The 26,190-nt window shown below is 42.7% G+C and overlaps 2 protein-coding genes across 2 annotated transcripts; both read right to left on the bottom strand.

Annotated features, from left to right (window-relative positions):
- Positions 1 to 72: 72 nt before the first annotated feature.
- ubap2a (ubiquitin associated protein 2a) lies at positions 73 to 13,846 on the bottom strand. The gene is given in 28 exon segments (XM_051416041.1): positions 73 to 858; positions 940 to 1,131; positions 1,248 to 1,315; positions 1,413 to 1,517; positions 1,735 to 2,151; positions 2,232 to 2,325; positions 2,449 to 2,499; positions 2,628 to 2,719; positions 2,866 to 3,190; positions 3,699 to 3,750; positions 3,991 to 4,165; positions 4,281 to 4,320; positions 4,728 to 5,013; positions 5,278 to 5,504; positions 5,675 to 5,976; positions 6,072 to 6,288; positions 6,290 to 6,343; positions 6,448 to 6,673; positions 6,919 to 6,989; positions 7,078 to 7,136; positions 7,314 to 7,411; positions 7,548 to 7,617; positions 7,698 to 7,778; positions 7,931 to 8,093; positions 11,002 to 11,112; positions 11,345 to 11,422; positions 11,958 to 12,095; positions 13,672 to 13,846. Coding segments are annotated over 27 exon segments (3,846 nt in total). The 5' UTR covers positions 12,054 to 12,095; positions 13,672 to 13,846; the 3' UTR covers positions 73 to 762.
- A 497-nt stretch (positions 13,847 to 14,343) lies between these two features.
- Positions 14,344 to 24,512, bottom strand: dcaf12 (DDB1 and CUL4 associated factor 12). Its single transcript, XM_051416057.1, has 9 exons — positions 24,097 to 24,512; positions 21,774 to 22,064; positions 20,364 to 20,642; positions 18,531 to 18,591; positions 18,124 to 18,317; positions 17,498 to 17,563; positions 17,000 to 17,162; positions 16,520 to 16,698; positions 14,344 to 16,400 (listed from the first exon to the last, which is right to left on the bottom strand). The coding sequence occupies exons 1-9, from the start codon at positions 24,154 to 24,156 to the stop codon at positions 16,242 to 16,244; spliced, it is 1,452 nt and encodes a 483-aa protein (XP_051272017.1). The 5' UTR covers positions 24,157 to 24,512; the 3' UTR covers positions 14,344 to 16,241.
- Between the last annotated feature and the right edge of the window lie 1,678 nt (positions 24,513 to 26,190).

Below are 26,190 nucleotides of genomic sequence, written 5' to 3'. Positions count from 1 at the left end.
CGAAAATACAATACTGAATGTGCATGAACCTTGTGGGCCTGAATGTGTAAATATTGATGCCAGACCCATACAAACTGTTCATAACTTTTAATTTGGACAACAAGGATTAAACCAATGTTAAAATGACATCAAATCCAAGGCCTGGCTGATGAAATCAGCCAACTAGTAAGAGTTGAGGAATGAGAGACAGATGGAGGGAAATGGGGCAAAAAGAAAAGTCAAGCTATCAACTCAAGTCACCCCCAATATAAGGATTCACAGATGCGGGAGACCAAAGTTACAAAAACGTATTTCCTCTAAAATAAAAAAAGGCCTTTGCCATGAAAATGATGTGTAGAATCTATGTACATCATTCTCAATTCATGTATGCATACAAAAAAATCCACATCACAAGATGCTTGTGTTCAAGTATATTCACCAACTTCATCTCCATGATTTAGCATTCTCGTCTTTCCACATTTTTTTGAAATAAAATGTCCTTCAAAATAAAAACAAAATGCAGAAAACCACATTTTATGTCCTACCAATACATATATACTGTATAAATACATACATAAATATATTTTACATACAACAGCCATAAATTTGAAAAGGGGATATACAGAGCAAAGGGGAGGGGGGGTGGTGGTAGTGTGTGTGTGTTTTAGCTTGTGTTGTAAAATGGTTTGTCCCTCTATGATTTCATCAGTCAGATACGCAGGTGTGGTGCTGTGTGTTGGTGTCTGTCCATGCACACACACGCACATCATAATTGTAGCCATCTCAGTTGGCCCAGTACGGGGAGCTGCCGTAGCTGGACTTGTTAACTTGGCTCTTCTGCTGCATGCTGCTGGACTGGCCCCGCTGGTTGGGACCACCCTGAACACGGAAAGACGTACGTGTAAAACATCTGAGAAACCCTCATCTGTGAAACTGCTGAATAATATCTGCGAGTGTTACCTGTCCATCCTGAGCTAGATGGTGGTGCAGCAGCTGTGAGTGTGGTTGCTGGTGAGGCAGGATGTGAAGGAATGGGGCCGGTGCATAGCCTCCAGGAGCTGCTCCAGGGTTGAGAGGCCCTGGACCCCCCAGTGCTGATGGCAGGCTGAAGGGAGGAGGGGTCCCCGCATGGAAACCCTGCTTATCAAAAGACTGCAGATGGAGGATAAAGGACAAATGTAACATACCTATATATTTATATTTATGTAAACACAAACTATACAGTGAGACAACGGGGTAGGTGGGGCGTTGAGGTCTTTGAGGCTCACCTGGGTCTTATTGTAAACACTTCCACTGATGTCTGGCACACCCGAGTTACTGGACGTTACTGAGACGCCTAGCAAGATGACAGCAACAATGTTTACACATTGTAATTCCAAACAACTTTTCAAACCCAAATTAAGATGGTAGAAACAGTGAGTGCTTTTTCTTACCTTTACCGGGCCCAGTAGCAGCAGATTTGGCTTGTGCCTGTGAGGAGGAGTTGTATCCTTTACTGTAGTCCACTCCTGCTGGCCCCGCTGTCAGCTCCTCATACCCTGGACAAGAAAACATCAACCTCAGAGTTCAATACACACCATTTCCCATACAAGAAATTCCACATATTATTATAATAATAATAATACTCATACTTATAATACTAATACCTATAATACTAATAATAATACTAATAATAATTTAGGATTTCATAACTCAAATCAAATTAACTTCAACAAACATTAAATTTAAATTAAATTAACTGGTGTGCTCACTAACCTGAGCTGAAGGTGTGCTGGCCATAACCGCTGGGCTGCTGCTGTGTCTGCTGCTGGAAGGGGCTAGCCGAGGGGTTTCCCAGACCAAGGCCCATACTGTGCTGCTTTGCTGAGGCTGGTCCCGGGGCCCCGGGAGGAACAAACATGGTGGGGCCGTACTGGAAGGCAGCAGCACTGGGTACAGCACCGGGCACACCGGGGTAGTAAGGCAGGCCTGTGTAGCTGTAGCCTGGAGGCAGAAAAGCCTGCTGACTGCTGTGGTGTTGCGGTTGGCCCTGGGGCTGAGGCTGGGCCTGAGGAGGCTGAGGCTGAGCCTGGTTCTGTCCTTGGCTCTGGCCCTGGGGAGGCTGTGGGGCCGCCAGGCTTGTGGGGGGTGCTGGGGAGGTGGAGTCATTCCTGCCAAACTTTGTGACTTCACCTGAAAAAATGGGGGAGGTGTCAAAGGGAGAACAAACACAGGATTTTCAACAAGAGCAGCAAAGGGTGAAGGTGCTTTACCTGAGTAGGGGTTGTTGGCTAGGCTCCCATCTCTGCCAGAGAGAGTCGCTGTGGGGCCAGGGAATGTGATTCCATAGTAATCCTGCAAAGAGGGCTAAAGGGACAGAAGAGGATCAGGAGAGGAGCAACATGACAACCAAACTAGCTAAAACTCTTTGAGTAGTGAGGCTAGAGAAGAAGTGAAGAGCTGTTCTAAGAGTGTGGCGATTAGGCTCACCATTGGCAGTCTGGACTGGAGCATGTGGAGGTCCTCGTAGCCATAGATCTGCTGCAAAACACAAAGAACAGGTACGGTCAGCTAGAAAAACTTGTATACAATAATTGAAGGGACTGAATACATGGGATTCACAGCTATCAAGTTTTGTGCTTGCTGTTTTAAAATAAAGAGCTACTCACTGGGTATGCTGGCAGCAGCCCCCCTGGGCCCATGATATACTGGTTGGGCAGCAGAGGAGGCACTCCTTGGGACAGGTTAGGAGGAGCTTTACCTGACAATACAATGATACAACAACCATCACTTCCTTTCATGTGAAGAAACAGCAACAGTTCATCTTCATTGGGGCACAACAGTGAGTGAAGACAACCCCATCACATGGTAAAATCCCCAGTGTCTGAGATGTGTGTGTGTGTGTACCAGTGGAGGAGGAGAGCAGAGGTGTGGTCCTTGGTGCAGAGAGGTTGGACGTGGCAGTAGCTCCATTGGAGCCAAGTCCCAGCGCTGTCGTGGCGGCGGTGGCAACAGAGTGAAGTCCACTGGTGCCAGCGATTCCACCAACTGTGCTGTTCATGTTGTTGCCCATGTGGGGCATGTGGGGCATGTTGGCCAGGTGGCTGATTCCGCTGCTACTGTTGCTGCTGTTGTGGGTTGAGTGGAGTGCTGAGGCCGAGGGCTGCGATGATGTGTAAGAGCCAGAGGAGGGGGCCAGGGAGCTAATGCTGCTGCTGTCAACACTGGTGTACTGAGGAAAGGGACCAAAGGGAGATAAAGGAGTTAAATCTCTATTCAGATTTCATTTGGTAATGCATGCGTGTACTCTGTGTGTACTGGCATTTATATACACTGCAGATCAGGAGTTCAACCTTAACTACAGTGTGAACACCCAGGTAGCACGGGTCCATATTTTCATAGTGTGAGCTTTGTGAATCAGTAATATAAATCATATTTTATAGAGTCAGCTCATAAAACAGAATAAAAAAAAACCAAAGGCAGACATTGTCCGCCATTTGAAAGTACAACTGGAATTTAAGTAGGTACAATATGTTCGGGATTCATCCTGTTCTCTCTTTAGAGTTTTAAAGTGCTGTTGAGAGCTCCTTGTATTAACGGTAGCGTGTAATGAATTACAGATAATGCTGAAACCACACACATTGAGGCATTTAACAGATTCAGTTGGTTGCACATAGTCATACAATCAGATTCAGAAGGTTTAAACCGTCATGCTTGTGGAAGACAGGACAGGTACTTACAGTGTGAGAGCTGGAGGCCAGAGCTGAAACTGAGGAATGACTGCTGATGTGGCTGTAGAATAAAGGCAAAGAGGAATGATCAGTGTATGTACACTGCTGCTCTCCTCAGTTTAATTACTATGCTTAGTTTTTGTTGGAATCAAGAGAGTATAGAGTATAACTATGTATTCATAAATACATTTCCGTTATAAAATATACAGGTGGCAGCAACAGGCACTGACTAGTCTGCACTGTCTAGAAAATTCAGGCTGGCCAGACATGGTTAAAAAGTTAGTAAATTCAACTGCGTCACCTGTTGAGTGAGTTGAGCTGGCTTGCTGAGGGCAGATCCTGTGCCAGGCTGGAGAGTGTGGCGGAGTTGTGTGCAGGCAGGGTGGAGGCTAAGTGGGAGGAGGGTACCGAGGGGCCGTTGCTGCTGATGTTCAGAGACGGCGACTCTGGCTTTGGTGTGGAGGACGCAGATGAAGCTGAGAGGATTAAGACAGAAAAGGGTCGTTATTTGTTATAGACTCAAGATAACAGAGCAACAGCAGTTACAATAGAAAAGCATGCACTGAACAAATAAATCAGTAGATATCTTACTGTCTAGAGCAGCAGAGGTCCTTACACCGTTCAGACCATTCTGGTGATAAAGAAAACACAGCAGTGTGTTTGCATATACTGATAACAGATCAAGATCATTACCATATCTGTGTAAAAAACACGCACAATGCAAACAGGACTTTGTGGGATGACTATTTCCCATATAAAAAAAGTGAAGATCAAACCTAAACAGAAGTCATGTTTTTCCTATCATGTTTGATGATGGGTTAAGAGGGTTGTCTAAAGGGGCTATGGGAATATTTTCTGGTATGGAACTGCTGGCAAGAGAGTTAAATGAATCTAATTTGAAAGCAAATGATTAAACAACCTTTATGTTCACATGGTCAGACACGGATGGATGCTTTCTCAGATCAGTCAACTACAAAAAGGTCTGAAGTCCTAAAAAAAAAGGCAGGATGAACATTTCTGTCTGCTCTTTCTACCCACCATGACTGGCCCCGTGGCCTCTTTGCTCTGGGAAAAGGCCAGTCGTGTGTGAGGGGGCATGGTCCCGTCGTAGCTTCCCCCCACTGTGGAAAAGTGGGAGGAGGAGGGTACAGAGGAGGAGCTAGTGGAGGCTGCCGAGGAAGAGGAGGGCGGATTGGTGGAGTTGGCAGTCCCTAATGAGGAGGAAGTGAGGCTGGGCAATGCCACCGAGGAGGAGTGATATACTGGCTCTGATGAGGAGCGGGGGAGAGGCAGGGCAACAGAGAGAGGGCTGCCCAGTGACTCACTGCAAGATGAAGCAGGGAGAGAAGAACAAAGTAAGATAAATAATAGGCCAGATGAGGAATTAAAGTGAAACATTTGTTATATTAAGAAATAAAGGATGCTGTCTGTTCATAAACATTATGAATCATTCATAGATCTTTGTTCTAAAACATCTGCATTGGTCTCTGATGACCTGATCTGTAGCGTTTCAGAACTCTTCAAATGCGCAGTTTCTGTAATACTATATACTAAAAAGATGTAACTAGTCTGTCAGCAGTGACAGTACCTGAGCGGTTTGGAGTACAGGCTTGTCTGGCTCTGTGTCCCTGGTCCCGGTGCAGGTGGTGCAGAGGCAGGGGCCGGCGTAGACTCCCTGGACGCTGCGCTCACACAATTGTCCACAACTCCAAACTCTGGCAATGCCGACTCCGAGCCAAAGTCTAGAGCTCCAAACTGGAGGTTTAGCCCAGGAACGTCAGCCGAGCCTGGCATCTCTACCGCTGTGGAGGGGATCTGCCAAGTGCGAGGGAACACAGTCAAGTTTCAGGACCACAATATTTAATTAATCTAACTACTTGTACTTGGTAATTACAGACAGAGGTTTTAGACTGAAAACTCTGTAGTTAAAAAGACCACATCCAATTGTAATCGCAACCTTCTGTCCATCAACAACCATCATGTACCTTCGATGTGGGAGGTATCCTTCGTTTTGGGCCTTTGAGCTGCGCCCGTTGCTGTTGTGGTGTACTGCTGCCCTGAGGGTCCAGCCCTGCGCCGGGGGCAGGAAGTTTAGCACCAGCAGCAGCCATCACTGGGCCTGCCTGTGCTGGTGTGCTGGCGTGTTGGGGAGCAGGCGAGGCTGAAGCAGGGGGCACTTGTTGTGATGGAGGACTGGGCTGACGTGCCAGAGGCAAGGAGGGGCCTGTGTGCCTCTGAACCAGCTGGCTTAGCACAAGAGAAGGCTCTGGCTGCAGGCCAAACTCACCTGCGGACACACACCAAAGCATGCCTACATTAACACGTGGGAAAAACAGACATACTAGCATGGCTGCACCATGACCGTCCTACTTGAACACTTACGGCTGAACTGTGAGGACAGCGAGGTGGCATTGGATTCTGAAGCCTTTATGTCCCAGCTAGATGAGGAGGGTGGAGGTACAGGTGCTCCCAGGCCTGGCAGTCGGCCAATGGAGGTGTTGCTTCCTTGGGTGCTAACAGGAGGTGCAGCCTGGGATGAGGGTAGAGGACCTAAGCCAGGACCCTTCAGCTGTTCCAGTATCTGAGCTCCAGCGCTTGGGTTGAGTTCTTTTAGCTTGGCCCAAGTCCCCAAAACCAGCTCCCAGAACTGATGACTGGCACAGACAGAAGGAGAGAGTGCAATAATCTGTCTTTGTTTCTGTGTATGTATTTATTGGGAAGCAACAGATGAAGGTCAAAAGTAACTTTTTTTTTTTACCAGAGCAGCATGAGCGTAGCTTGTGCTACTGGTGGCGTTGCGGCTGGGGGGTGGCGGCTGCTGCTGCTGCTGCTGCTGCTGCTGCTGCTGCTGCTGCTGCTGCTGCTGCTGCTGCTGCGGCTGGTGGTGGTGGGAGTTGGTGAAGACCAGACCCTGAGAGGAAGAGGAGGAAGGTGGTTCTCTTCCTCCACCCACAGGTTTCTGCAGCAGAGAGGCGAGGTCCAGACTGAAACAGAAAACAGTTGGTAAAGTCCATTAGAAAATCCCTGCAGGACACCAAGTTGCAGATGTAATGTTATATCAAAGTAAAAGTAAATTGTGTATGGCATTGATTTTCCATTGCCAATATACTTTACTGTACATTTACAGTATGTAACAGACGTTCTGAATAGACAGAACTCAAAGTACAGAGCTCTTTGTTGCACAAAATAGTTGGTAATTAAGTGAAATTACAGTCAGACAGTTACTTACCTTTGCCCAGGTGTGATGTGATTCTCAGCAGCAGGTGCACATGAGGAGGTGAACACTTTGGTCTCGGAGAGCTGCAAGAACACATAAAAACAGTGTTTTAAATATACACCAGAACATTGTGACTCATCCTGTAATCTGTTACCATTTGTGTCAACTCACACTAACATCCTCACTCCAGTCCTCAGCAGCCCAGTCTTCAAAAGTACTCCTCCAGGCAACTAGAGGACAACCAATGATGAGTCACAAAGTTAAAATACAGGTGGGATCAGGTTAACGAGAGGCAGGATGCCTGTTGCTTATGTACATGTGCATAGACTAGAAGGCTACACAGTACTGTTTGCACAGAACTGTCTTTCCAGGTAAAGAGTGGCAATATTTACTCCGAGAGAGTTCACCTGTCCCATCTGTGGTGTTGTTGGCCACCGTGTCCCACACCTCAGATTGTGTGGTCCCTGTCCTAGCCTCTGAGGTATAGTCCGCAGGATTGAAGGTCCTGGGAAAGAGACAAATGAGTCATCCAAACAAACATAATTTGTTTTCCTGGCCTTAAACCCACTCTGATACCAATTAATTTACACCTAGATGTCTGTGAAAACCCCCATGAATGTGTGTGTCTGTTTCAACCCTACCCCATGCCCTGAGCTGAGAACCGGCTCCCAGCTGGTGCTCTCCCTCTACCTCGACCTCCACCTCCAGATCCTGCATAACATTTACACAAAGGTCAACAACAACCACTCACGCCCACCGTACTGACTGTGTTTAAATGGGCATCTGCTCACCTCGGCCACCTCTGAGCCTCCGACCTCGATCTGAACCTCTGTCCACTGGTGTCACCTCCACACCATTCTCCTCTGGACGTGCTGGACGTGTACAAACACACATGCGCAAAAACATAAGACAAGAAACCAAATCAGTAACAGTATGAGGTAATCAAACATGACACTGAGAAGCTACAGAAGAGACAGGGGACTCTGAAGTAGATTTAAATGAATGTGAAGTTTAGACTGCGTACCCTGTCGGCTGCGACTGGCCGCTTTGCCCTTGCGGTTGGCCGCCGTGCGACCCTTGCTAACCTCCCTCTCTCCTTTTTTCTCCCTGTTCTCCTTGTTCTCCTTGCTTTCTGATGGACCCTCCTTCACCAGGGGCTTCTTCTTCCCTACAGTCTCCCATGAGGTCTAAACACAGAACAGGAATGAAAAGGAAAAAATACAGAAAGAATAAATTAAATCATGCAATAATAAAATAAGGCACAGGATTAGTCAGTAATTGGAAGACAAACTATATAGTTACTGTGCTTAAAAACACTAGCCAGTGGTAATACAAGATATTAACAACAACAATTTGGTGAACAAAGCAGGCAGTGCAACTTTAATTTAAAAAAATATATTTCTTTGCCTCCACCTCATTGACATTTTACAGTTCTATAATGTAAAAGTAGCCTCTGGCATTCTGCAGTAAGTTGAAGACCACATTTTAACTGGATTTTGTGTAGAGGACAAAAGAGACACTATACCAAACACTACAGAAAACAAGTTACAAAAAAAAAAAAAACGCATTACAGGCTTTTTTTTTTTACCAATTTATGTACTGAAGTGTGCACTATGCAGCTGTGTTACGCAAGGACAACACACATCCAGTGAGGGCTTGTAATATGCTAGATAAAAATGACTGATGTTAACTATACAGTCACTTCAGTTAGTCTTATCTTATGCTAAACCTACTCTTACTTGATTCCATTTATATGTGATGGTTAAGAGTACAGTAGAAGCAGATGTAATCAGAGGGTTGCAGCATATACCATAACAGTAGAGACTTCCTTGTAAAGGGGGGAAACCAGCTATTGGCTATTTTTGGATTTCCATGAAATCAAAACACCACCATGGGTAGCTGTCTGGCGAGTTGCCCTGCCCTACAGCCTCTCCTCACCATCTGTGCAGGCTGGTATTCTTCAGAAATGTTGGAACACTCAGACTGACTCGCAACACACAGGCAGAACAACACCCAAGTGTTTGCCAGACATTTGGTAACCTGTTTGACATTGCTCTCTGAGCAGAAAAGGAGGAAAATGGTGTACAATACTGCCTTCATGCTAAAAGTCTCTAATGTTGGCAATATCCATGTGTCAAAGAACAGCTCAGAGACTGATTATACTGGGTTTTATTAAGTGAAAACGGTTAATTATTTCTAGTATTTATTTTCAACAACATATACACAATGTTGTTACACAAGCAAAAGGGGCAAACAGAGATATAGAGAATATAAGAATATCTTTCTGGACTTTATGTCACTCCACTCAACCTGCAGCTTGACAGGCTGTCTACACAGAGTGTGTTTCAGCTTTTCACTCATCTATCTCACATGCATCTGACACAACAGATCATATTCTATTTTAACCAATACAGCTGTCCTCACAGGCTGGGGAATGGCTTGCCTTTTGCTTTACATGCGTTTTATAAGTGAAACTACAGTGATTTTGTTTTGGGCTACAAGTGCTGTTGGAACACAGCAGTACTCTACCTGAATACCTGTTGTGTAAACGCTGACAAAGGATATGCCGCTTTTATTATAAAGCCTGTGTATACATGGTACTAATCATACAGTGGTTAAAAAAGTCTGCATGGTGACAAATTATGCCACCTTTATTACAAATTGAATAAAATTGTTCAGGGTTTAGGTAACTTCTGCGTCAATAAAGAATAAATAAATAGAAAGAGGAAAAATCAAAAAAGGCCTGTTGACTGGCTAGTTGATCATTCTGACGCATCCCTAAAATCCTAAAGAGAACAGTTGTTGTCAACAGTTGTTTAACAGTTACATCCCTCCCCTATTGAAGTTATTAAAAGGCCCCACACACCTGCACAGGTGTTTAATTATTCTGGCTAGTTAGACCATGTCTAAAGTTGGGTAGAGCTATAGTAGGAATTTTGTGAGGTCACAAGATTTCACTTCCTGCCCTAACAGGTCCAACCAAAATAAGAAAGGAGTCATTGAGATGTCACTCAAACACAGTCTCAATCAAACACTCCCACAGTCCTGTCAAGAGGTCTAATCAGGCTCAGTAAGTGAAAACACCTGCGTGGATGAACTATCAGTATGTATGGCGTTTTCAAGCACATAGTAATAATAAAGACTTCATACAACTGTCATGGAGACAGTGACATGCCTATGGCTGGGTATCATTCAATTTTTTTGGATAATGATACAGATACCTCAACTTCAACACAAATTCTCACTTCAGACGGAGGAAGCTATTCAAAGACTTGGGAAGCGAAGAAACTGATGGAATATCTGTGCACTATTGGCTAAAATAAAAAATATATAAATAACTTATTAATAACAATCAGTCGTGGCAATAGGCTATTGTAGGGTCTAGTCTGCCTAATCTGGAGAAGGGAATGACTGTGTGGATGGGTGACGTTTCTGGTACTGGGAAATAGTGGCAGCGTGAGACCTTTTAATTTATCTGTGCTAAAGAGCAGCTTGCCTGGGTCTGACAACTTTAGGTGTTCTGTAAGCAACACCACATTTGCCACCAGAAACGCTCTCCTGCCCTGGTCTGAGATCTGTAATGTAGTTTGTGCACCCTCACCTCAACATGCCAACACTGCACAGCACAAACAAGTGCTTTGTGGTGTGAGCATCAGAGATCGCTAAAGTCTTGTAGTCTACTTGAGTCTTAAGCTATAGCAGTGAGCCAGCATGCACAATACCAGGACCATGAAACCAGCTGAGATAAATGGAATTCAGCCATTATTAAGGTTATTAACTACACCTGTGCTTTTCTTACTGTGACAAAAGGTTTATTCAATTATGGTAGCACATGAGCAATTTGAAACTTAGAGCATAAATGATTATTCTCACTTATTTTCACAGCTCATGCAGTGGTTATTACCCTTGTGCTCATAAAAGTTCTCCAAATTTAAAATCACATACTGTAAATCATACAGGACTGCTGCATATTCTGTCTTCCTAGCAAAAGAAATCTATTCACACTAACAAAGAGCAAATTAATATAGTTGGAAAATAATGATGCTTAGCAGGTGAAGTTTAAGATGATATTAAATTTGACATGATGTAATTTACCATGTCTGAGGTGCTCTCCAGGAGAAAGTTGATGGCTCTGCTAACATCCTCATTGCAGTCGTGGAGCGCTACCATGCACTCATCCTGGTTCTTCCCAGTCACCTCCATCAGCTGGGGAAAGCAACAAACACAAATCATATTAGAAGAGTCAAAAATGACAAAATGCTTTTCCACACATGACAATACAAGTCACAGCATCACAAGGTGTCATTCATAGCATGAAATATGCAGATTGTCCACATAGTGTAATATAGTCATGGAAGAATGTGACAGTTCACGCTGACTCAACCTAGTAAGACAATGAGCCTTGTATTGAATTGGAAATGATCCAAGTGTTCCTCACCTGGTTAACTTTGTCCTCAAAGTCAGCATCATTCTTGTCATAGATCATCTGGGCAAGCCGGATCTGCTCAGCAGTAGCCTGCAACACAGGAGCCAACGGGTAAAAGTTTGGTTAGCGGGAGGAAAAAGGGAAGAACACAGTATGTCCACTTTATTAGGTACACCTGTAAAATTGAAAGCAATCCAAGAAGAACAACAGTTCTGCCAAACATAAACACCTCTCCACTTTTAAGGCCATTTGTAAAAGTTTCTGTGTAGTACCTGAGTTGTAACACGAGCAAAGCTACGTTAGTTAAGCTAGTAACTCAGAGCTAATGGCGCTTACTAGCCATGATGAGCTACCGTCAGAATTTCCGTGTCTATAGTATAAACACCGCTGGAGCTTTGACACTCACATGGAGCACATTTATGCCCGTTTGTAAATGTTTCTGTGTGATATTTGGTTGTAGCAATAGCCAAGTTAGCGGCTCCGAGAGAATAACTCTGCAGTGTCTGTGGGAGAGTGTCAGGCTATACACCAATAAATACCCATATACATATATTTACATACATTATTTTGCTTTGCTTAGTTATTCTTTAAGGTATATCACGTTCATGTTGTAGCGGTTGCCCACCTGTATCTGTTTCTGTGGTTGTGATGTGTGAGTGGCAGCAGGCAGCGCTTTTTCCCGAGGGACCCGGGCCTTGTCGCTGCCCAGCGAGCTCATCATATACAGTATATACAAAACTCTGTATGTACAAAATAGAAAAATCTGCAAAGGAAACAAGACACATGGAGGAATAAGTGACATCAACCAACAGTTCTTAAACCCACTGGTAATTTCCAAAATACACACGCACAGCTTGCTCGCATTGTTGTTACAGAGCCTCAATAATCTCCCTTGTGTGAGTTCATAGAAGGAAATAAGTGTTAAATACCAGAAATATGTGTCGTGAGCATAGCTAAGTCTTATTGCACAATCATGAATCTTGCCCTTATGGAGCCTGTAAGACACACAGTTGGCCTGGTGACAGAACAGCTTTGCTGAAAATCTAGGTCAAGGAGGGAGAGCGACCCAGTGTCCTCTTACAAACAGTACAGACCACAGTGTGTGTGAAGCAGAACAAACACTATACACCCTGACCCTACATCCCCTCTAACTGATATAGTTTACAGCGTCTAAGACTATATATACACACGCGCACACACACACACACAAAAACATTACACTACTGCAGTAACATGCTGAAAGTGTGTGTATTTGACAATCAAGTCCTGGACAGTTTGAACCTCTCTGGATGTGATACCACATAACCAATCACTAATAATTATCAGTAGCAAACAGGGAACACATATTAAATAACTATACACACACAGAAAGATTTATGCACTTGCAAATACATGGAAAAGGTGATTGCTCAATATATTGTAATGAAAAATACCTTGTAATGCAACTCGAATTGCAAACTTTGACTACGGTGTCCATTACTATAATAATAACTACAGATATCCCCACTGACCCATTTGTTTTATGTTAGAGAACAATAGCAATCCAGTTTACAGTGTCTGAGTGACGTTGACAAATGCACCGCTGCCATTGGCTGCTGGACTGAACAAAGCTAAAGGACGAACTGGATTTAGATTAAATGCAATTTCAGTGAAAAATGTAAAGATCTTTTTTGTATCTAAAAACCCCATGGCAGCGGCTGCTATATGTATGTAATACATCAAACATTAACATATCATTACAAGTACGAGTATCGACGGTCACAGACACAAACAACAACAAAACAATCATTCAGTAGCTCTGCACGTCTCAATTGTTTATCACATGAATTCGGGCATAAATAATTGACAAATTAAATACCAGTGAAATTAAACGTGTTTAATATTAATATTTAATATTAGCATCCCCCCGGTTACGGCTAACTGACAATTAGCCAGACTCCGTTCCACCAATAAAGCGAGCGGACCGTTGTTTTGAAGCAGTGCTAACGTTAGCCCGCCGCTCTTATGTTACTTATGTTTTCAGTCTGCATACGGGACTAGTCGGTAACGGCTGACATTATGTGTCTATCTGTCGAAAACAAACCAGATTCTCCTGGCGTCGTTTTCGACTCAACACTAACCGACTCGGTGCTCTTGGTACTAGGGTCCCTTTGTCCTCGCTAGCATGAACTCCAGTTAGCGACTACCGTGCTAACGCTGACACTACACCGTCGATACCGAACAAACGATGCAGTGGGGATGAAGCTAGCTAACGATGCTATCTAAATCTGGTCCAAGTTGATAGCCAACGATCGTCTAACTGCCTTGCTGAAGTCGTATGCGTATTTATAGATCCTCACAGTTATCTGACGGTGGTGGCTGTTACACCAGGCTTGTCCTCGACGTGTAGACGACAGGCTAGCCAGCTAACAAAACATAGCGGAGTTAAATCCAAAGAAAAAGGCCTCGCAGCGGAGCACAATCCCATCCCGACATTGCTCGCCGGGGAGCAAGACAACAGAAAAATTGCGAAAGACATCCCTCACAACCCCGTGTAAGCACAACAACGCAGCCGGCGACCAAGTATTTCGGCGAAAACGCGGTTAAGTGTACGGTTAAAACGAGTTGGAGTAGAGAAAGCGAAGTTGAAAAACAAACGAAAATTGTGTGTTTTGTTACCTGCTAACACGCTTCACTCAGCCAGCAGCAGACAAGGTGGTCACGTGACGTGCGCTGCCGCGGTAGATGCTCTCCTCCCCGGGTCACAGCCAACTTCTTAACCTTCAAAGCCCCCTACCAAACTCAGACAATTAGGATAGACGCTGGATTTTTATGTCTAAATGCTTTTTGTTGTTGTTTTTTTCTTTTGTGCTTATTGAAGATGTAGTCAGTAGTCAATATATGATCACAATGTAGACTACATGGTCTACCATATGGTTGGCTATTACTAATGGCACCATCTAAATTAGCAGTGACCGACTTTAATTCAAGATATCTTTAAATTGGATAAATGATGTCAAGCATGAAAAAAATAAACTTTACATCAATATACATTTTATTTTTATTATTTACTCTTTTTAAAGATTTAATAGCTTGTTTTTTTCCCCAGATGTTTATATCTTACAATATCCTCAGATTCAGTCATTTGTAAAAACATTCATGAGGCATGTATAAAAAAACAGGGCATCACCAAGTAGACAGATCAATCCACACACTTCCTCAGACATATACATAAAAATGTATGCAATTGTCCCTATGTATTTTACACATACATATACACATTTATATATAAAATACACTTTAAAAGTGTTGGTTATTTGTTCAATTTGTGGTCGTAATTGGGGTTTCTCTTTTCAATCTGTCATTATCATGAAAACTGTAGAAAAGGAAAACTATGATCGCCTGTGGCAGTCTTTCACAGAAAGACTTGAGGAAGGCAAAACCTAACTGAAGCCTACCCTGCCTCTACCAAACAAGGAAAAGAGCAGAATCACCCACTCCTTGGTACAAAAAAAAAGAAAAAGGAAAAAAAGAAAGTCTTACAACTGTGACAACAAATGTATGTGCCTGCAGCATCAAACTCATGGTAGAGTAAACATTTTCATTAGTTCTCCTTGCATCCCTCTTGCTGGATGGTTGGGAAGATCAGAGTGAGCTACTATAGATCTTCTCCCCAGTTCCTGCAGAGGAGTCCCAGTATCATGAGGGGTGGGGGTTCAATCCAGTAATTAAAGGCTCCTCTATCAATCATCATATTTGATGATACTTAACTTGTTACCAAAATCTGAGGGTAAATTCTCTAGTGACACCAGAAGGGTGACAATCAGGATTTGAACACCACCGATGGACAAATCTGCTGAAAGCAATCTGGTCAAAGAGAACAGGAACATAAGCAAAGGACAAAAAGAGATATCCTTCAACAGAAGCAGTTATAAACACCCCTGACCAACCGAATAAAGGTGACAGAGAAAAGGGGAAATAAATACAAATAAAGCTAATTAGAATATCAGCAGGAGTATGCCTGTCAAACCACACAGTCAAAAAATAAAATACGCATTTTTGTTGGGATTAATTCATACACAACACTGCATTTAGCAATCTTAATATTTCTCCTTTACATCATCTCAGTGAGAAAAAATATGAACACAAAGTCCCATTTTGATTGGCTTCTTCGTTTTACTTCCGACAGGAGAAGACATAAGTTCTTTGTGATTGTTGCAGGACAGGACGGGCTGTTCCAACCAGTAAATATTCTCTATCAAACGTCAAACTGCGCTCCGGTTCAGTCCTTCAAAATCTATTGTATCTTCAGTCCTTCTTCCTCTCTCCCTCTCTTTTTATTGCCGTCCATTTCAGTGAGAGAAAGAAAGGGAATTTCTTGGAGAAAACTCCACAGGTTATTTCACAAAGACACTGTCGTTTATCACAGAGGAAGCAGCGGTAAACACTATCCTTACATACAAAAACAAGCCAGCAAAAGACCGTAGCCTAATCCCTGCGGGTTGGATGTTAATGCTTTAAATGATGAGAATATGTATTACTTTATTCTTAATGTTTCTCAAAACTCTTCTGAGTTCCTTAGTGGCAGACTTCGCAGCTCTTGAGAAAATTACTAGTCAATTGTTTGTACATTTTCATATAAAAAACCGAGTAGCTGAGGTGTAAGGAGCAAAGGAATAATTGGAGGAGAAGGGATGGTGTGATGGTGGACACAAAGATACACAACAACAATATTCAAAGCCGTGATACGGTGGGGGCAAGATCATGCTCCTGAGTCCACGTGTGAGCAAAACAGCGACAATTCAATGAACAAGAGGGATACCAAAGACAGTGGTGTCAACAGACTTGAAGAGGGAGAGGGATGGAGGGACTGGTTAAGTAAAAATCTGGACGAGGATGTAGTGATAGAGCGATGGAGGAGACGTAGAGGCTAACTCCACAGTCCTGCGTAGTTCCCGTGCAGGCCAGAACAGAGCGGTCCACCTGCTACAAACAGCTTGGTGCCAGAGTCGTCATAGCAGTGGGTGTACACCGCGTTGGGGAAAGAATGAATGTCTGAGAAGTAACTCCTCCACGTCTCATCGTGATTCTGAAAGCAGAGCAGAAGAGTCGGACAGCAGGAGGTTATGGGTGAGGAGGGTTACATCTTTCAAAAAAAAAAGGAGCATTTAATAATAGACAAATAGAAGAATAGAAGAAATTGTGTACCAGCCAGCCTTTCCCTGTAGTGAGCTTGAGGATGCCATCTCCTGGACACTTCCTGTACCCCCCAGCTGGATTCAAAGGGTTCTCCAAGAATCTCTGGGCCCGGATGTCGTAGAAGAGAAGAGAACCTTGGCCGGTGCCCACTGTCACAATGTGCTCATAGAAACTCACTGAACGGATCCCTGTTGACACAGATACTGATGTCTTAAATACAGAGCTTCTCAAGAGCGAGTACACATCAACCCTCCCTGCTCATTTGTGCTTTCCAACTTAGGTCTTACATGAGTTTTAGGACCACAGTCTTCCCCAACAAAGGCTTTGACACAAATTTAAGAAACAAAGAAATTACAGTATAGCCACAACTGTTAAAATATGGCTTATTAACAGATTTCTTTTAGCCAGTTGACATGAGTATTGCACAATAATAATTAAGTAGTAAAAGGAGGTCAGCTTGCCATGTTACTGATGTTAAAGATCACTTACCACTTCCCCTCTCTCGAGAATTCACGGACTTGATGCTGTGTGTAGGCTGCCGAGGGTCCAGAAAGGAAACATGGGCCTGAGAACCCACAGCGTACACTGACCAGTCCTGTCCATATGCCAGACACACATTCTCTTTGCAGTGAGGCAGCTTGGTGGACAGTATCTAGGGGGAAACACCATTGATTGTTACAAAGGAACTAAATAAGGATATCCGTTGTAGAAATTATGTCAAGAACAGTCCTTCATTTTGTTTGAACATACAAGTGTGCACTTTAAAGTTCCATAGCTATCCAAGAAATTAGATACTGTGAGGAATGAAGAATTTACTATTTTGAGGATTTTTTATTGGGGGGGGAACTGATCTCACATTAAACTAATGGCAATGTAAGAACATTTAATACTACTTGCAGCAAAGTTGAATGTATCACCCTAGAACAGAAAATGCAGAGAAAATGCATCACACAATGACTTTTAGTCAACCTATTTGTTGTAATTTACCTTGCACAAGTTGTGCTCAGCTTTCCAGAGGTGGAAATAGCCGTCCAAGGACACAGCACCCAGTTCCTGAAAAGGGAACATATGAAGACAAAAGATGTAACCTGAGGAACCAGAAACAACACGTAGAACATGTTTTTTTCCTATCAAATACTCTTCCCCTATAGGGTTGAAGTTGTCAGATTCTCCCTTCATAGACCACCGCAGTGATTAGCTTGAACGCTGGTTACAATCGATTCTTCTGGTGACCCACTTTCACGCCATAAAAAAAAGAGGCATCAAAACATCCACAGAAAGATTTCAGATGACTCCTGCAGCATAACTCACTCCTCTGCCATCTGTATGCGCAGTATGTTTCTAACACTCATTTCTTCCTAAAATGTATATATAATAGCCTTATAATGTTCATAATTATGTTTTCATTAGTGTATGATCACCTGAAACTAAGAATTGTTGTTTTTTAGCTTCATTCAGTCAATTAACCATTAACCCTCATCAATATTATTATTATAAAATGATATAAAGCTCAGAGTTTCCTGTTTTCCTAAAAGCTGACACCCAGTAAATTAGTATTTCACCAACAACACAATCATGTGTTTTCCCAACAGCTGTGTCAGGATGAGTCTTACTTTATGGTTGTTGTTGAAGGCCAGAGCACGGACTTTACAGTTGTATGGGTTGGTGTACTCCTTTGGGATGTCCTTGAGGGCACGGTGTGAGATGTGGGCGTAGGAGGGTACAGACTCCTCATTCTGACTGCGCTCTGCCTGACTCATTACGTCCTCTGTCACCTCCCACAGGCCCATGGAGCCATCTCTGGACCCTGGGAATTTGAACGCACAAAACATATTGAAATTACAGATTGTTTCTACTGCCTGAACACAAAAGTGAAAAACAAAGGAGGTTTGTCATCAGGGTATGCAAAGGGCACAGACTTCAGAAAAAGAACTTGCGCAGGCACTCACTCTTCTGCTCACTGCCCAATGCTCACACAGCAGTGTTCATTCACACGGTTCCACTCATACAGACAACTCACCAGAAACTGCCATGTTGTCACTGATCCATGCTATGGAGAAGATCCAGTCATTGTGACCATCCTGAAAAACAAATCATAACCATGTAAAAAGCAAAACAACTCGTCTTACAGGGCAATATATATCGTGAGACGATAGAAAAACATATATAATTTAATATTTTGTTCTAAAGTTTATTTCGTTGTGTAACACATCACTCATATGAGAACAATATGCGCTCTAAACTATTAACTATTTCAATATTTAGTTGTTAGCAGAAGAGCCGTGGACTGCGATTATTAATGAATTACAATAGAATATATTTGAATAATATTTTATATTTAAATCTTTAAATATAAAATATTTAAATCTAGCAAGAAAGTTGCTAAGTCATCAACTGGTCGCTCTCTATGATTGTATGTGTGCAAATGCATGACACAGAGTAGACCACATGCTGGTGCCACCTCACACCTTTCTAATTTGGACACCCAACAATATAATTTGTTATAATAAATTTCTCTACTTTCACAGTATTGCCCCAGACACTGTATCTTTGTGTCCCTGGTGCTATTTTTATTGTCCCTGGGACAACGGGACATCCTTAATTCTGCGCACTGGATGTGAGTGGTGATTAAAAGCAGAATACAGCTGAGGCTGGTGGGAATTAATCACTAGTGCTGTTACCTTGTTGTGAAAGGACGTTCGGTAGCATTTTATGAGAAGTCGGGGAATCACAAAAGCCATTACAATTTACCCACTGGGGACAATAAAGTTCTTGTAATCATTCCAATAGCTGAGGACATATTTCACTCTTGGACCAACCCACATTGTTATCTCCAGTTGTGAGGCAATAAACAACCCAGACCGGTAACCACCATACCACCATTGCCCTGTCTTCTTATTTTAGGATCAATTGAACATGTTCTTAATCACAGTCATACAGGTCCTTAATAGTAACCAGCATTGGCCGAGGTCTGTTCTCTCGAGGCCGATAAACAAAATATGTCTTCAGACACGTCTGCAGGCAGCCTTGTCAGTGTGCCTGCTGTGGACCAATATTAGCACTCCCCCTCTTTGGGAAGGTGGGGTTGGTTTTGAGCCCTGTGCTAAAACTCAGATCTAGTGCAGTGCGGTAAACATATGCCTGAATTTCCTCTAGAATAGAATATTATTATACATGACTTTTCTTTGTTTTGATATCAGCCTTCAGCAGCCCTGCTCTCTAAATATGGGCATCTGTCATTTAAAAAACCCATATCGATTGACCACTAGTCCATAACAACGCCTTTATAGTTGTGTAAACAAGTTTTGTAACTCTATTGCCCGAATGCATTTACTGACATTAATAGTACCACTCTAGGCTGTGAATGAATGATCCATTTTCATGCTCTGCTTGGAGTATGAGCTGATCTTGATATTGACCATTTCTTTTGGTTTAGTTTTTTTTCTCCTTTTTGTTTTGTTGTTTGTGTTTTCGTCATATCAGGATTAACTGTATGCTGCTATCTTTGTCAAACTAAATTTTTTGGTTTAGTTGTGTACTTCCTGTCGTTGAGGACCCCCTTGAAAACGACATGGTACATTCCTTATGAAGAATTTCTGAAAAACGCAAACGGTTCTATGTAGAGCCAGAATATGTTTTTTTCCCTTCTGGGATACTGTAGAGGTTCAACATTGCGGCCTCCATGGAAAGCGACCTACGGCTTCTGTAGATAGAAAGGGCTCATTCTAAGGTACCAAAAACACAACAGTCCTATATTCGGGGGATTATACACCAATGAAAACACATCTATGAATATCATATTCCATTTCTGCCAATAGAGCCTTCCAAATCCAAACAGATCCAAACCACTTACATCTCCAACACAAACAGGGTCCAGTGTGGGCAGCTGGTAGATGGCCAGACTGTTGGGGTTGTCTCCTCCGGTGGCAAGCAGCGTTCTGGAGGGATTGAGCTCAATAGCATGGATCCCACAGCCTTGCTGGTCCATCCGGGAACGAGAGCCTGCTGTGGAGTGGTACTGCCGCCCCGCCACCACTGCACCCACAACCCCAGAGCCTCCACCTTGACACTCCCTGTCCTTCAGCATGGGAATGCGCGTTATCTGCCCAGTCAGGACATCGGCTACGAAAAGCTGCAGGTAAAGTAAGGAAAGACATTCAGTTAGCCTACCGGGTTCAGGAGTTAAAACAAAGAGAAGTCCTGAGCCAGAGTTGTTCTGATAAGTGTTAAAGCTTCGGTATACTCGCCGTTCCCGACCTGTAGCGCGACAATGTGACGTCACGGGAGCGCCGTAACTATTTATACTTGCGCGTGGTGGTCACGACACTAGTTGCAGTCTTCTCCTGAACAGAGGTGTCGCAACTGAGGTAAGGCTACCGACTACCGGCTCTAGGCACTAGAAGAAGAAAAATGTTTTTTGTTTTTCCCCAAAATCGGTCGCGGAGGTTCTTCCAAATTTTCCAGCATATGGCCTCCTCTTTTCCAACATTCATGGTGATTTCTCGCCATGAATTCTGGCACCTCTGGGCATCTCCGTGTTCGTTCATTGAAGGATCGTACAGATCGTCCATCTTCCTGTTTCCGATTTGGCGCGCTCAGCTGAAACAAAAAATGAGTGGTGCGCGACCTGGCCAAAATGCTGGCGCGCCAGCGAGATCTACGTCATTTGGACGTCACGTTGTCGCGCGACAGCAGGAATGAGTTTACTATTAAAACCTTTTACTTAAGAAACGTTTCTATGCCATAAAAACATTTAAAAAGTCCTTTACACTAAACAGCAAACTGCCCCATTCACAGTGTGTATGACCCTTGTAGGCTTACATCACCGACAACACACAGGGATGGATTCTTGAGGTCACCAAAATGGGAACCTTTATCTACACCAAGAAATTCTGTCCTGTATAAATTTGGCATCTCATTAAGATTCAAGTAAAATAAGAACCGACACTACATTGCACTGCAAAGGCCACCCAGGAAATATACCACCCCCTTTAAGAGATTTCCTGCTGACTTTAAAAACAGTAATTTGCAAGACTGTTACTTGCATTGTGCTACTTACTCTGATATCAACCTTTAGGCAAACCACCTAGTTATGACAGTTGCAATAATCTAAGAATTGCCGTTTTCTGTTTATGAATTATTTGAAAGCATCTAATCTTACTGATTAAGTTATAATACTCTGAGAATAACACCAAGTGTTGAAAATATATAGAGACGAATGCCTAACCAATAAACACAGGTTAGTAACAAAATGACATCTCACCGTGTTGCATTTGGTCCCACACACCACCTGCCTGTGGTTGAGCCACTGTGAAGCAAACACCTTGTTGAGTCGCCCCAGAGAGAACTCCCTCTCCTTGAGGATACCAGGGAGCCTGCCGGCTGCAAAGCCCCGTAGGCTCCGCTGGAGCCGCAACTCATGCTGCTGTTGAGGCCTGAACTCCCGCCCCCGGAGGGCACATACCACGGAGCGCCGACTGCACCACCACTGCTGGGCATGACGTGATGAAGAAGAAACACGGCTCCGCTTGTGTGGTGCCTGACACCAGCCCAGCTGTGGAAAGAGAGGGAAAAAAAAGGTCAAGCGTCTTAAGATTTTCTGTGGGAAAAGCACATGACTCTTGTCAAGACCAAAATGTCCCAGAGACTATCAAGAATTGTGTTTTACATAAAATTATGGAGATGTGAGTTCATTAATGAGATGAATAAAAAAATCTAATAAGGCTTAAAATAATATGATCGAACTGCATCACATCTTTTTCTTGTTCAGCTTCCCTCCCTCGTTCAACATCAGAAACTGTGTGTGATGAGCCCTACCCATCCCCCAGCAGACTGTGGACACATCTCTGGAGCTCACTGGTACAGATTTAAAAGCCTTAGTGGATCATGGGAGTATTACATCAAAAACACACACATGCACACCAACCAGGCTGGGTCAATACAAGCCTAGTGAAAACAAAGGCACTGAACTTGATACATCTCACTCAGGTATTCTAATATAATTTTCTGTCTACAATAAAGATACAGACTATACCTATTGTTAGTCAGTAGACCCCATAAGACTACGAGACTGCACGGTCACTGGTCAGGAACACAACAAGATTGCTGTCTGTCTCTAATGCACTCACACACCTTTAAAGGTTTAGCTACCAGGGAAGTCCCATGATATGATTTCAACACTTTTATTTACTAAATGAGATTGAAGACAAATTATGACTGGAAAAAAAATAGTTTTTTTCTTAGACAAAAACCTACACAATATTTTCTTTTTCAAATTATAGAATATTTTTTTTATTTGTGGAGGTATGGCATAAACTATGTAAAACAATGCATATTTACTTTTCTTTGTAAAAGTGAAACTTAAGTCTTATACCACGATTGATATCACAATTCATCTCACCGATTTTAATCTTCACACACTGTATTTGTATTTTGATTTTCATAATTGTTACATTCCTAGAAGCATCTGATTTTACAATACATTACAATAACATTAAAAATATTACTGGACTGATTATCTATTGTGTTGTTACTAATATGGGCTCGTCATAATTTATACACACTGTAAATTGTGTCCTGGGCCACAGGAAAAACATACAAATAGTATTTATATTCGGTGGATCTCAAATAAACCTGTGGTGCTATCTGCTGTCTTTTTTTGATAGTTTTGTCTGATGTGATTAATTAACTATTAAAAACAGCTCTGTTAATATAGACGTGGTTTAATTAATTCTACTGGTGAAGGAAGGGCGGCCAGATGCCAGAGACAAGTCTATATATTGTTGATAAACAATACAGTAAGAGCAGATCGTAACGTTACAATATTATAATGCACAGCTAGTGATCCTGCAACCAGTTACAAGTTTAAGTCAAAGCATCTTTTATAGCGTCAACCACTGGATTTTATGGGAAAGATGTTCGCGCAGAATAGCAATGCTGTCAGCAAAGGTCCATTTCATTATCACGGACGAGTCGATCTGCGGTTAGTCTGAATAAAGGTTAGCTAGCTAACTGTTAGTTAACGTTACTGTTGACGTTAGCTACAATAGCTAGCTACACCGATGCCTAATAACTAGCTAACGTACTCCGAGGCAAAGCAGTTTTCAGTGATAATGGACGTTATTCTAACGTTAGATGGTGAGTAAGGGTGACAAGTGATGACCCCCAATCTAACGAGGGCCTGTCAGTGTTATCTACCAGTGAAAATGTTATTTAAACGTGAATTAAATAAAAGCCCTAATAAGATGCGGTAGCTAGCCCTTTGGCTAACGTTAACCTAGTCGTCGTATTGACAACGGACTGCCGTTGGCTAGCGCCATGGTAACATTAGCAGGTACTGACTTTCAAACACAAACACAATGTAACTTAACGTTAGTATCGTTTAAACAAGACAGCCATCGTCGTGTTGTGTCCATGTTTGTCAATACAATGTAAAATGATAATCTGTTAAAATGTCATAAATATGTTGCCTCTGACAGACCTTAACGTTAGCTTAGACCAGCTAAACCTAGCTAGCCTAATGCTAGTTAGCATGCTAACATAACTGACACCCTAGCTAATATGGATCCACACCGGTTTCCGCCTACCTGTTGTTGGTCCTTGGGCTCTCCTGCCTTCCTTTTCCTGCTAACTGTTTTTCTCGCCATAATCTGATACACACAGTTCCCTCACCCACATGGAGGGTAAAAGTGACGCTGGACACTGGATCATATAATGGCGATATGCTATTTTGTTCCTTGGCCCTCGCTGGCAGCGTCCGACGAGGAGGAAGGGCGATCACATACGGGAGAGGTTGGTTAGTCGCTGGTTATGATTGTCGTTGAATTACTGTCTCAGCCTCCCAAATACTACTACACTCAAGCCGTACAGCCTATTCCTGTTCGACAGAGTCGGTAGCCACTGCCAGAGGGTTTACACACTCTTTTCCCCTGCCAAGTCGCGTCAGCAACGGCGAAAGCATTGAGCAGCGCGCAGCCGCACTCAAATTAAACATCAACAAAAACAAGGTCGTACGTGAACGCGGGCGTCGTGCGTGCTCGTTCACGCCAACTGCGTGAGGCCATTGATCAGATGATATTGATCTCTCTGAATGATCTTGTTTCAGTGACAAATTTTCACCATTCATACAATTGAACCATTTTATAATACAAATCGTATCATATGATGGTGTAAGTTTAATATACACGAATATACATGTAATAATAGAAAGCTTTTCATTTTAGGCAATATATACATAGTCAAATTATATTATCAAAGGTTTCTGCTCTCTTAAAAATTATATGATTTACAAAAATAATTTAAATATGACTACTTAAATATTATTTTCTTGGGCTGTGCTCTGTCTTTTATTTATGTCCACATCCCTGTTTTTTTTTTATAATTGTTAACTGTGAACATTGAGGACTTCTAGTAGCCACATGTATAATCCAAGGCTAAAGGGAAGAAATCATACACCTCCTCAACATTATAAATTCCCCAGAGAGTTGGCATACTGGATTTTTCTGAAAATGGCCATTATTTGTATGAGCACAAAGACATGGTTGAAATGGAGATCTGAAATCACACAGGTGGCTCGGCACTATGTAGGACCTTAACTCAGATCCGTTAACTGACTTTAGACATGACTTTGTAAACTTAACCCTGGTGAGCTCAGGCAGGCCAAGTATGGCCTGTATTCTGATGCATAATCGCCTTTTTTTCTGCTGAGTAGGCCACACAGTTGGATGTTTCCAGTCGCCAGTGACAATACCTGGATGGACAATCATCTGTATTGTTGCTGTCTTGTCAACTGAACAGAGGGAATAAAAATGCATTTGCTGTTGAGGAGAGAAAACAAGAAGCAAGAGAGTTGCACTTCCTCACCAGCTTCATTTCACACACACAAGCAACGATCAACAGTCTCACCACTGAAAAAATGTGCACATTTAATTGTGTGGATTTTTCAAATCATTCAAGAAATTGAACATTTTGCAAATCACATTTCAGGAGCATGGGAAAGAACACTCATCTCATCCACCTTTTATTATACCATTAAGATATTTCAATGTTAGCGCCCCATGTTGAATTACGTGGTAACCTAGAAGTGTATCCGATATATAAACCCTTAGACATGATGCCCTAAATAATGAGAACCTAGTTGCAATTCATCCCCACATAGCTAGAAGATCGTAACAGGAATGGAAGGAGGAGGCCTGGAACCTGCAATGCTGTATTCACCCCGACTTGTGAGGCAAGTGGACATCAACTTGGTTTATGTAAAGTTACCACACTTGAGTTATGTAAGGCGACAATAATACCACTTGTGAGTTTGTCTGTAAAGTAAGTGTACCATTCTTCTTTATCACAGTAAATCAAGAAGGAAGGCCATTAAAACTGGGTGAAAACACTTATTTGCTGATCATGTCAACCACATATCAGACAAAACGCTGACTCAAACTTAAATAACAACAATAGGTCTAACATGGCACCTTGTTTATGTCATGTTATTTGCCTGCACCAGGCACTGTCCTAACCAAAAATAGAGCAAAAGTGAATTGAAGAACAGATTCATATTCATCATGATGTGTGTGTCACTGGGCTGTTCATTGTTTTTGGGATGATTGCAAGTTTGTTGCAAACATGCATAAGGTGGTTTGTTTACTGCAAGCATGTGCTCAATCTTCTGGTTTCAGTGGTACTGT

The sequence above is a fragment of the Dicentrarchus labrax genome, unplaced genomic scaffold (assembly GCF_905237075.1).
Source record: "Dicentrarchus labrax unplaced genomic scaffold, dlabrax2021, whole genome shotgun sequence".
NCBI lineage: Eukaryota > Metazoa > Chordata > Actinopteri > Moronidae > Dicentrarchus > Dicentrarchus labrax.
This window is presented reverse-complemented; position numbering and strand designations above follow the sequence as displayed.

Excerpts from the sequence above, each read along its gene's own strand:
- dcaf12 (XM_051416057.1), bottom strand. The coding sequence starts at position 24,156 with ATGGCGAGAAAAACAGTTAGCAGGAAAAGGAAGGCAGGAGAGCCCAAG. Across the intron at positions 22,065-24,096 it reads AGCCCAAGGACCAACAACAG|CTGGGCTGGTGTCAGGCACC; the intron begins GTAGGCGGAAAC and ends CTCTTTCCACAG. Across the intron at positions 18,318-18,530 it reads TGACAACATGGCAGTTTCTG|GGTCCAGAGATGGCTCCATG; the intron begins GTGAGTTGTCTG and ends TCAAATTCCCAG.